General features: G+C 56.0%; 2 protein-coding genes across 2 annotated transcripts; both read left to right on the top strand.

The window, feature by feature from the left end:
• The first annotated feature begins 2,995 nt into the window (after positions 1-2,995).
• On the top strand, positions 2,996-5,849 carry Syt8 (synaptotagmin 8). The gene is made up of 8 exons (XM_035442095.1): positions 2,996-3,703; positions 3,805-3,977; positions 4,365-4,463; positions 4,591-4,749; positions 4,824-4,991; positions 5,122-5,227; positions 5,328-5,461; positions 5,544-5,849. Exons 1-8 carry the CDS (start codon positions 3,610-3,612, stop codon positions 5,775-5,777), a joined length of 1,167 nt encoding a protein of 388 aa, XP_035297986.1. The 5' UTR covers positions 2,996-3,609; the 3' UTR covers positions 5,778-5,849.
• A 231-nt stretch (positions 5,850-6,080) lies between these two features.
• Positions 6,081-9,781, top strand: Tnni2 (troponin I2, fast skeletal type). The gene is made up of 7 exons (XM_035441600.1): positions 6,081-6,099; positions 6,330-6,421; positions 8,603-8,644; positions 8,734-8,862; positions 9,002-9,091; positions 9,322-9,498; positions 9,623-9,781. Exons 1-7 carry the CDS (start codon positions 6,081-6,083, stop codon positions 9,716-9,718), a joined length of 645 nt encoding a protein of 214 aa, XP_035297491.1. The 3' UTR covers positions 9,719-9,781.
• The last annotated feature ends 1,124 nt before the right edge of the window (positions 9,782-10,905 follow it).

Genomic DNA, 10,905 nt, shown 5'->3' with positions numbered 1-10,905 from the left:
CATTGGGAAGCTAAAAACTCAAGGAAGTGGGTCAGAATGGCCTCCAAAATCTTCTCTGAGGGTGACAATAAAGCCAGTCAGGCCCCCCATGGCCCCAGGACAGCACCATACAGCACCAGGCAGCTCCCCCACAGGGTTCCACCCTCTGTGCTTGGTTCTCTAAGCCTGCACTGCCAGGAGGCACACTCTTCCACCAAACAGTTGTGACTCAGGCCTTCTGGGTGTGTGAGCCTGCACAGAGGTCAGCCCAGCGGCCTGTCACCCCTGTTTGCAAAGTTTGGTGTGGGTGGAGTTACTCCAGCCTTGAGGAACCCCTAGAGATAGCCCAAAGTTTAGACACCTGCTCTAGGGCTTCAGACAAGGGAGGCCTTCTCTCTTAAGGGGGTTTCCTAGCTTCTGAGAGTCAGCAGTTCTGGCCATGAGGCGGGGGTGCTCCCCAAAGCTGTGCCTCCACACCCCTTCCACTCCCCAAGATTCTTCCAATTACTAGCAATAGGCGCCGGCTCTGCTGTGGGGTCCAGGTACTGCCTAACAGTAGACCAACGAGCCTCCAGGTGGCTAGGGTCCAAGCAAGAAGGCCAGAGCCCACCAGCTGCAGGAAGCTGTTGGCACCAGGTGACGAAGGGATCACCACTGTCCTTGGGGGTAGGTGTCTTGCTTTTCTGGGGAAAGGGAACACAGAAATCTGCTCCCTGTGAAGCATTACAAGGTCTGGTTAGACTGGGGGAGGAGGGAGTTGGTAGCAGGTCTAACCCAGAGTTGCTCGATCATGGGCTGCCAGGGAATTTGGAGGAGAGGCCCAAAGTGACTGTGAATGGATTCTGTCTTAAGGGGGGCACTGGTGGCATCCAGCCCAAGACTGGGTAATTTTGAGGGACCTAAAAGGGATACCTGGAGAAAGTGGGGCTCAAGCAAGCCTTGAAGAGTGAATAGGGAGAGAGGCTGGGACAGTGGAAGCAGACCTCAGACCCAGGTATGAGTCAGAAGCCCTGCCTGGAAGGGATTCCAGAGATGGATGCACAGAGCCACGGGGAGGGAGCCTGGAAATGTAGCAGGGACTCACAGTTCCCTTTCCTGGACCAAACAGTGCCGGGCCCCTTAATAGAGTATTCCTCAACAGTCATGGACAGACTACCAAAGTCAGCAGGAAGACCTGCCTTCTTTTCAGAGCCGGATGCTGCCCCGGGCCATAAAAACGGGACAGCCAAGTTCCTGGGTCAGGGCTGGAGAATCTTTCTGTCTGTCCTGCTCAGGCTGCGCTCACCTTCCCTGAAGTCCATTATCTTCAGGCTGAATGCTACTGGTAGGTGGGGACCAGTGGAGAGAAGGGCTCCACCTGGTGGCTGTATTTTTACTTGCACCTTTACCACCATGGGGACCTGGGGGTCCTAAGGGACCTTGATCATTCCTGGCCTTGAAAATCTCTCTAGTATCAGGAGCTGGTGTTCCAGAGGCCCCAGAATCCTCCAAGGCTAACTTCCAGACAGTCCAAAGCCCCTTGTGGACATATGTGTGTCACCACTAGGTTATCTAGAATGTCTTCCTGATCTACATGCAGTGAGAAACAGCTTATGGACACAAGGGTGGGAGGACTTCAGCCCAAGAATGGCACAGAAAGGAACTCACATGTACACACACACACACACACACACACACACACACACAGAGAGAGAGAGAGAGAGAGAGAGAGAGAGAGAGAGAGAGAGAGAGAGATCTCAGTGTTACTTGAATTCCAACATCCATGCCATCTCCATCATTACCCAAAGGCAAATGTGGCTTTGCCCACTCACAGCCAGCCTGGCTTCAGCCCTCTTAAGCTAGGGACCCTTGAGGAACAACACGGCAGCTCTAGCTCCCACCAGCCTTTCCACCAGGTGCCACTGGGGGCACTCTGGCCATCCCCTGTGGACTCCTGCCTAGCTGAAGCCTTCAGAAGGACAGACAGGAGTCAAGTTAGTAGACAGAGAGGCTGTTGATGCTTGCAGATCACACCTCCCCTCTTCAGGGGACTCACCAAGCCTCCACTTCCACCAAATTACAGACTGGGGTCTAAAACCAAGCTAGGGACTAGCTGCATGATTAATGGGGCCTGGGGATGAATTAAAATCTGGTACCTGTGCTAAAAGTTGAGAAATTTCAAGAGATGAGGAGGGCAGGGCGTTCAGCTTAACACAGTGGTCCTCGAGGGTCCCCACCAGACCACTCTCCAGTGTCATTTTGGCTTCTTGTAATAACCCTCTGCACCTCGGCTCCAGGGCCATGCCAACTTCAGGGCTCTAGCCTCAGGCCATCCATAGAAAGCTCATGAGTCCATGTGTGCAGGACCCCTAAGGGAGACCTGGGAGGTAGAACCTGGTCCCCTCCTGATCCACAGCTACCTACAATCAGCGAGGGGTGGATGCTTCTGGGCTCTCTGGGCTGTGGCTGCCTCTCTCCATCCTGCCAGGCAGTGAGACACTGATGTTCCCTTGGAATCATGTTGGGGATTCCAGGCTGAGGGTACAAGAGAGAGAGGATCTGACCCCACAGTTAGTCACTCCTGGAGGGGTAGACTGGTCTAGTAACTTGTATGTAGTCTGGGCTTAGATTTGGCAGGAGGACTGGCAGGCTCTTGTGGCACAGTGGGGTAGACCCAAGTTTTAGAAACTTAAGTCCTGGCTAGTAGTTGCCATCTAGGGAAGCTGGAGTGGGGGCACGGGGAATCTAAGTTCAGGAAGTCACAGTGGCTCCCAGCCCCTAGCTGGGGACCCCACCCTTCCTGCTCATGGTGGAAGAAGCCAACCTTCTAAGTGTGTACCCTCCTCAGGGCCCGGGCAGGTGGGGCACAGAGGCCAAGGCAGCTTCATGGCCTCCTCCTTCCCACTCCCATGCCAAGGGTAGCCAAGCAGGCAGGTAGGCAAGTTTAGGCCGGCATTGATTCAGCATGGAGGAATGTTCAAGCTCTCCCAGCTATGCCCTGCCCCTGCCTGCCCCCGCCTCACCCTCATCCCCAGGCACTACTGGCCTGGTGCCCATGCCAGCAAAGCTCCTTCAGCCTAGGCTTGCTGGAGCGCATGCCCACTTGCTGGTGGCCCTATGCCCTGTATCCCCAGTTCTCTCCCACATGACCTCATGGCCCAAGCTGCTCTTGGCCCTGAGGCTACAGTGAACTGGACTACCTGGTAGAATGTGGTAGGTCTTTGGAATGCAGGGGCCTATAATGGGTCCTCCTCAGGAAATGAGACACCCCTGAAAATGAGGAAAGGCCTCTGAGCCCAAGGAAAAAGGGCAAAGCTCCTCCTGCAATGTGTTAGAGGATTCCAGGGAGCAAGGGCTAGCAAAAGTAGGTACCAGGCTGCCCAGGCCTGGCCTACTTGTCTGGGGTTGGGGACTGGGGAAGGTGGCAAGAGGCCGGGCTTGTGGCAGCTAAGTCAATGCTTTGGACAAGGCCCAAAGCCTCTCTCTGCCTGACTAGCACCCTTGCCCCTGGCCACCTATGCTGCCTTCTAATCTAGGGTGGACTCAGTACTTGCTGCTGCCAGCTGAGGAGGCAGTACACAAAGGTCAGAGGGCTCCCCCAAGTGACCTGGATTCCACAGTTATCTCCTCCAAGCCAATAGGGGCAGGAAGATGGGGCGTGTCCCAGACCCCCTCAGCACCTCAACCCCAGTTGACAACACTGCTGAGCCCAGTCTCATTCCAGATCTCATTACCAGGATCCCCTGTGAGTGGCTGGAACCCTAAGAGTGATGTGGGCATGGTACAGTCTAGTTGGGACCCGGATTGTCTAGAGAGGCATTTCAGCAGCCTGTGCCCCTGGCTCAGGGCCCGGTTGGGCACTCTTTATCGCCATTCTTGCTGCTGGAGTCCTCCTGGTCTCTTGTCTGCTCTGTGTCATCTACTGCTGCTGCCATCGCTGCCAGCGCCGCAGGAAGAAGCCCAAAGACAAAGAAGCTGTGGGTCTGAGCAGTGCTCATAGCAGCACCACTACTCACCTGGTGAGGAGCAGAAACCTGCATCTATCTGTGCCCATTCCTATATTGGCTCACTCCAGGGAGGGGAATGCAAGGTCCAGGCTAGGGAGCTCAGGGCAGCCCTGGCAGGCCTTCCTGGCAGAGGAAGGAGATGAAAAAGGGGGTGGGGGAGGAGGTGTTCAAGAAGCATGCAGATGCTGGTCCATGGGCCATTGGAAGCTACAGTAGTAGTACCATACACGTCGTGTTGAAGGCAGATATGGCTGGTCTCAGGAAGCTGCCCTGAGGATATGAACCATTTTGTGAGCTGGCCTGCTGGTGGTGGTTTGACCTGTATTATAAGAGCCTAGGCCTCTGGTTGAGGATTGGTCTCAACCATACTTATCTGACCACCCCCTTCATCCACCTCAGGTTCAACCAGATGTGGACTGCCTGGAGCCCTGCTCTGGGGGACTCCAACAGTGGGGGCGACTGCTGCTCTCACTGGAGTATGACTTTGGAAGCCAGGAGGTAAGTCCCACTGAGCAGATCCAGAGGCTCTGTAGTTGATAGAGGGTGTGATAGGGGAAGTGCCAGGTAGAGGGGAACATGAGAAGAGGACCCCCCCCACAAGCTAAGCCAACCCACTGGTCCCCAGATTAGGGTGGGCCTGAGGCAGGCTGAAAACCTGAAGGCTGAAGGTACAGCAGACCCCTACGCCCGCATCAGTGTTTCCACCCAGGCTGGGAGAAGACACGAGACAAAAGTGCATCGTGGGACTCTCTGTCCCATGTTTGAAGAGACATGCTGCTTCCTGGTAAGTCTAACCTGTGTAGGTAGAGCGGTCTAGGGCCAGAGCAGCGGGACTCAGCTCACGGCCCTGCCTTGCAGGTCCCACCAGCAGAGCTGCCCAGGGCTACCCTGAAGGTGCAACTGTTGGACTTCAAGCGGTTCTCAGAACACGAGCTACTAGGGGAGCTTCAGCTATCCCTGAGCACTGTAGACCCTCTTCATGTCCTGGAGAGCTGGTACCTGCTGGGCCCTCCAGGTACCACTGAGGTGAGCCTGGCTGGCAGGGGCCTGCCTGTGCCATGGGGGTGGCCAAGGCCTGGGTGCTGTAACTGCTGAGCCCAAAACCCCAAGGGCAAAGATGACCCTCCCAGCGGCGGCCATGCCTTGTTACCCATAGCTTGAGCAGATGGGGGAGCTGTGCTTCTCACTGCGCTACGTGCCCAGCTCAGGCCGTCTGACTGTGGTTGTGCTGGAGGCTCGGGGCCTGAATCCAGGGCTTGTAGGTAAGAACTATATTGGGGTGGTCAGAGGGCTGGGCCCTTGTGCTCAACCTTCCCATGCGCATGTATCAGACACCTTTCTTGACCTCTCTTGTTCATGCAGAGCCCTATGTGAAGGTCCAGCTCATGTTAAACCAGAGAAAATGGAAGAAGAGGAAAACATCCTCTAAGAAGGGCACAACTATGCCCTACTTCAACGAGGCCTTCACTTTCCTGGTTCCCTTTAGCCAGCTCCAGGTGGGGAGCAGGAGGAAGGGTGGAGTGGCCTGGGACGTTGTGCTGGGCCAAACTGATAACCTTTTCCCTTCTATGTCTGCAGAGTGTGGACCTGGTGCTGGCTGTCTGGGCCCATGGCCTGCATCACCGGGCTGAGCCTATAGGCAAGGTTTTGCTGGGTCCCAGGGCTTCAGGACAACCTCTACAGCACTGGGCAGATATGTTGGCCCATGCCAGACGGCCTATCGCCCAGTGGCACCACCTGCAGTCCCCCAGGGAGGTGGACCGTGCTCTGGCCCTGAAGCCTCACCTGCCCCTACCTAGGCCTCACTCCTAAAAGAACTGTAGGCTTCAGTTTCCCCAAATGGAGCTGTGGGCATTTGTCCAGGCTCTTCCAAGCTTTCTGAAATAAAGGTCTTTTTTTTCCCACTCATGTGCCCTGATAGAGCCCTGTGAGGAGGACCTGAGGCACAAGGTGGGCTACATCTTGGCACCACTGGCCTCTCAAGGGTGAGGTAGGGTGCTCTGGACAGATTTGCCAGTACTGAACCTCTGCTTAAGGCCTGATTATTAGGTCTTCCTGGGGAAGATGGCATCTCTCTCTGCCATCCAGGGTTGGCAGAGGAGCAGGGGATTAGAGATGGCCCTGTGGGGACAAGGTGGGCAACTGGTGGGGGGAGTTGTGGGTAGGGACAGTGTGGGGAAGAGACCCCAACATCATGAGGTATGGAGACATAGGGTGTCCTCTGTGCTATCAGCAGGGGGCAGTAGATGCCTTCGGAAGCTGCTCTGGGGCCTTTGGGGGCGCGCAGTCCTGGCCTGTGATATACCTCTTAATCCCAGCACATCTGGCCGGCTTTAGCAGTTCCAACCCTCCCCTGATCCTCAGGGGCCCCAGAGCAGCAGGGCTGGGGCCAAGCCATGATCTGGGTGTCTCTGGGTGGGGTTCAGGAGCGGGAAAGGGGTGAGGGCCTGGCCCTAGTGAGCGGGGCAATGCAGGGCCTGCCTAGGCAACCAAGGGCCCTGAGCCCCCATAGGTCAGAGAGAGGTTTCTAGGGCGGTGGCACCACTCTCTGGGGTTGAAGGACATGTTCCAAGTTGCCTGTGCAGAGAGATAGACACCCGTGGGCAGGGTGTGTGGCAGGCTGGGAGAGGCCCAGCTACTGGTCCAGGGGCCTATTTGTTCCTCTCCCTGAGCAGAAAGGCAAGTTCACTACAAGGGGTGGGCATCTCTCTCCTGAGCCTTGACACAGGGCCAGAGAGACTGTTTTGTTGTTTTGTTTTTGTTTGCTTGCTTTTGGGGATGGGTCCAATTTTGCAGGAGGACTGAAGTGGTGAACAGTCAGCCCAGGAGCCCAAACATGGAGTGAGTGACCAGATAGGTGCTGAGTTACAAGGCCATTTGACAGTGACTCCAGTTTAGTCCACTTGTTAGGTCAAGTTTCCCTTGGAGGAAGACTTCAATGGATGCTTGAACCGGGTGGGTACCCTGGAGACCCACATGCAGTGTGACTCTTGCTGTCCTGAGGGTTCTTGCAGGAACAAGGTGGCATCTTGAACTGGTCACTGAGACATAAATAGAGCAAACCAACCCCCACCCCCACCCCAAGACTTCTTGGACAGGCCAGCGCCTGGGCTGGCTGGCCAGCAGGCTGGGCAGGTGGGGAGGCTCTCCTCCTCTCTGTGCCCCCATTGGTCTGAGGAGACTCCATGCCCTTTCTGAGCAGGGGCCCGGCCCAGGGAAATCCATTTATACCCCTCCCCCTGGCCCACCAGCCCAGCTTACTGCTGCCTGCCTGACCTCGCTCCCAGCCCTGCTGCACAGACTCTAGGTGAGGCCTGGCCCATCTTCTTGAAGCTGGAGAATAGGGCACTACTCAGGCTAGCTCGCAGGAGGACTTCCCTGGGCAGGGACTTGGGGGTCTGGGGTCTGCTGCCAACAGCTCTCTCTGGGGGTTCCCACAGATCTGGGATAAAAAAGCAACAGGTGCTGGTAGGATGGGACAGGGGTCTTCAGTGGGCCTCTGATGACAGGCACTGACTCTGGGGACACACAAGCAAGAGAACGTTCAGGTCAAGCAAGCGGGGACCTGAGCCCCCAGGCCACACAGGAGAGCTCTTTCTTCCATGTATCTACTTCTCCAGCCAAAGAAGCAAGAGTTAAAAATAACAGGCTCACCCTGGCAGCCACCTGTGCTGGCCAGCCCCACCCCTCCCTCGGGGACAGCTGCAGCTCCTCAGGCCCCGCCTGGGACATTTTGGGAACACTTTCTCCTCTTACTTCTCACCCTCAGGGTGGGGGTGGGGGATGTCCTCTAAATCCTTGCCCTTTGAGAAGGTCTGAGTTGAGGGTAGAGCAGAATTGGACTAGTGAGTGAGCACAGGTCTCCATGCCTGGCCTCATGCAAGACGGACACTGACGTCTTCCCCGCTCTCTCCCCACAGGCTCAGAGCTCGAGAACTCAGGATGGGGGAGTAAGTGGTACCCAGTGTGACACCCCCACACACACTGCAGTCCCCTCACCAGGGCTCGGGTCCCATATCCCCCTACCTTCCGTGGCTAACACCTACCCCTTCAACCCCACCTACCCCAAGGTTCCATGGCTACTCCCATGAGCCACAACCTAACTTCTCTTTTCTCTCCCCCTCCCGCCTCCCTCTTTCTCCTGGGACAGTGAGGAGGTGAGTACCATTCAGGCTATAATGGTTCCCTGAGACTAAGTCAGAAGACACACCTGTCAAGGTCCTCAAGTGCCCCGCCCCCTGAGCTACCCCAGAGAGAAAGGAAGTGCCTGCCTGGTGCCCAGTGAGAGGGAAGTGAGACTCAGGCTCAATCACAATGGAATCACTTCTCCTTTCTGATTTCTGTTCACCATTCACCTCCCAGGCCTCCCCTTGCCCACAGCCTCTAAGCTCTGGCCACACCCCTCCCCATTCCCAAACCCCATTACCCCCTTCAAGCTTATGTGCCACCTAAGCGAAGTGTCAGGACCACAGGCATGAGTCCCTGAAGCAGGCTCTGGACTGGGGAAAAATAACAGGGTCCTGGGCAGTGGCCCTGAAGCCTCTTTGGGAGCCCTGTTGTCAGATGGGGCTTCAAGGAGGTCAGTGTTCTAGCCAAGGCCTGACTCTGTCCTCTCTGTCCTGCCCTGTCCTGTTCAGAAACGCAACAGGGCCATCACAGCCCGGAGACAGCACCTGAAGGTAGGGATGGGCTGCTGCAGAGAGCTGGGGGTACAGAGGTGGGGGTGGGAGTCACTGCAGACCCTTACTCTCACCATTCTGCTTCTCAGAGTGTGATGCTCCAGATTGCGGCCACAGAACTGGAAAAAGAGGAAAGCCGCCGTGAATCTGAGAAACAGAACTACCTGTCAGAGCACTGCCCACCTCTGCATATCCCAGGCTCCATGTCTGAAGTGCAGGTAGTCCCTTCTTGCCACATACCGCCCAAGGTCCTGCTACCCCCCTATTCCTCAGCAGGTCAGGCCTGGGTCAGAGCTGGGAGGGGAAAGTGGTCCTCAAGTGTCAGGGTGGCCACCCATCCTCTGCTTGACCACCCAGGAACTCTGCAAGCAACTGCATGCAAAGATTGATGTGGCTGAGGAGGAGAAATATGACATGGAGGTGAAGGTGCAGAAGAGCAGCAAGGAGGTGAGAGGAGGACATGTGGCCTGGGAGTGAGCCAGGGACTTCAGGAGCCATGAGTGGGTGGGGGGGTCAGGCGATACGAAGGTGCAGCCAGGTGACATGGGGTGGAGCCAAATGATATGGGGGTGATATGGCCAGCTAATATGAGATGAAACCAGGTGGTGTGAAAGTAAGACCAACTTTGGGGACATGGGAGCTGCCAGGTCCCTAAACCTCCTGCTCCTTCCTCTCAGCTGGAAGATATGAACCAGAAGCTATTTGATCTGAGGGGCAAGTTCAAGAGGCCCCCACTTCGGAGGGTGCGTATGTCAGCTGATGCCATGCTGAAGGCATTGCTGGGCTCTAAGCACAAGGTGTGCATGGACCTGAGGGCCAACCTGAAGCAGGTCAAGAAGGAGGACACTGAGAAGGTAGGCCGAACCCAGGGGGAGAGCCAAGCGGGAGAGTTCACTCACTGCCCCGTTCATAGAGAGTGCCCAGGGTGCTCTGGGGAAGACTGGAGTGGGTCTGAGGGCTCTCTGGTTCTACCCTCAGGAGCGTGACCTGCGTGACGTGGGTGACTGGAGGAAGAACATTGAGGAGAAGTCTGGCATGGAGGGCCGGAAGAAGATGTTCGAGTCTGAGTCTTAACTGCCCACTGTCACATCCCATCCCACCACTGGGGGAACACCCAACAGCCAGGCTGGGAGTACCTGGCCTCACTCCAATAAAGGACTCACATCCCTACCACTGGTCTGGTCTAGTTCTGTCTGCCCACTCCGGAGCCCACTAGCCATGATCAGCAGTGTGACAGTGTGGAGGTCACACAGCTTGGGTACAGTTCAGGGACACTGAGCTGTACCCTGTAACTGGTGGGTATGGTCTATGTCTGGACTTGTCTAACATGACAGGGCCTGGAGAAACATGACCATGGGACTCCAACAATATCTGAGCAGGAGGTTCTAGGATCAGCTCCTTTGTCCCTTGGTACAGTCATCCACTCAGAAAGGCTTTGGTAGGCACACCCTGGAGCAGGCTCAGTCTCCATTCCTCCAGCTCTGGTCCTTCTCAGGGCTCTGTCTTTGACCAGAAGCCACCCTGAAAGGCTGACCATCTGTGTTCATCCCCAGCCTACATCAATCTTGCCTCCTCCTACACACTCTACCTAGCACCTGCCCCTCTCTGGACACTGAGGGATGAGGGTAAGGCTGAGCCTGCACAATTTGCCTGGATACCTCATTGCCTTGATCCTCTTGGCCTAACAAGGTCAATAATACACTCATTCTGAGGAGCTTGGGGCCTGGGATGGTTCAGCAACTTGACTTCATAGCTGGGCCACAGGCTCCAGGCCTTTCCATGGAGGTGCACGTGGCTATTCTGAGTTAGTAGCTCCCCACTTCCTCCAGAGACTTGTACTGAGCTGGTAAGACATGGGTCCCTTTTCCTGGGTAAAACTGTGACAGACCCAGCATGGCCCTACCTTGGCTGGGGAGGAAACTTGTCTTGTTTTTGTTAAGTCCCAGGCCCTGGCCTAACTAAGATAATATCCCCAACAGGTCTGACAAGAGCCATCTTGGTAAGGCTGTGGCCCCACCCTCTCTTTGTGTGAGATGCTGTCAGGGTCCTAGGTATTCAGTGGGGACTCTAGAAGAGGCTGCCCGCCCCATTCTGGAGTTGTGAGGGTCTCTGGAGGGTGTTCATTGATGCTCAGAAGGCACATCTTTGAGGACTGCTCCCTGGCCTCCCTCCAGCATCAGGAACCACCATGCTCCTTTCACCGGCTCCCAAAGCCCATTCTAGGAAGAGCCTCAGCCCTGAACTTTCTCCCCAGTGTCTAG

Source organism: Cricetulus griseus, chromosome 3 (genome assembly GCF_003668045.3).
Source record: "Cricetulus griseus strain 17A/GY chromosome 3, alternate assembly CriGri-PICRH-1.0, whole genome shotgun sequence".
Lineage (NCBI taxonomy): Eukaryota > Metazoa > Chordata > Mammalia > Rodentia > Cricetidae > Cricetulus > Cricetulus griseus.
This window is presented reverse-complemented; position numbering and strand designations above follow the sequence as displayed.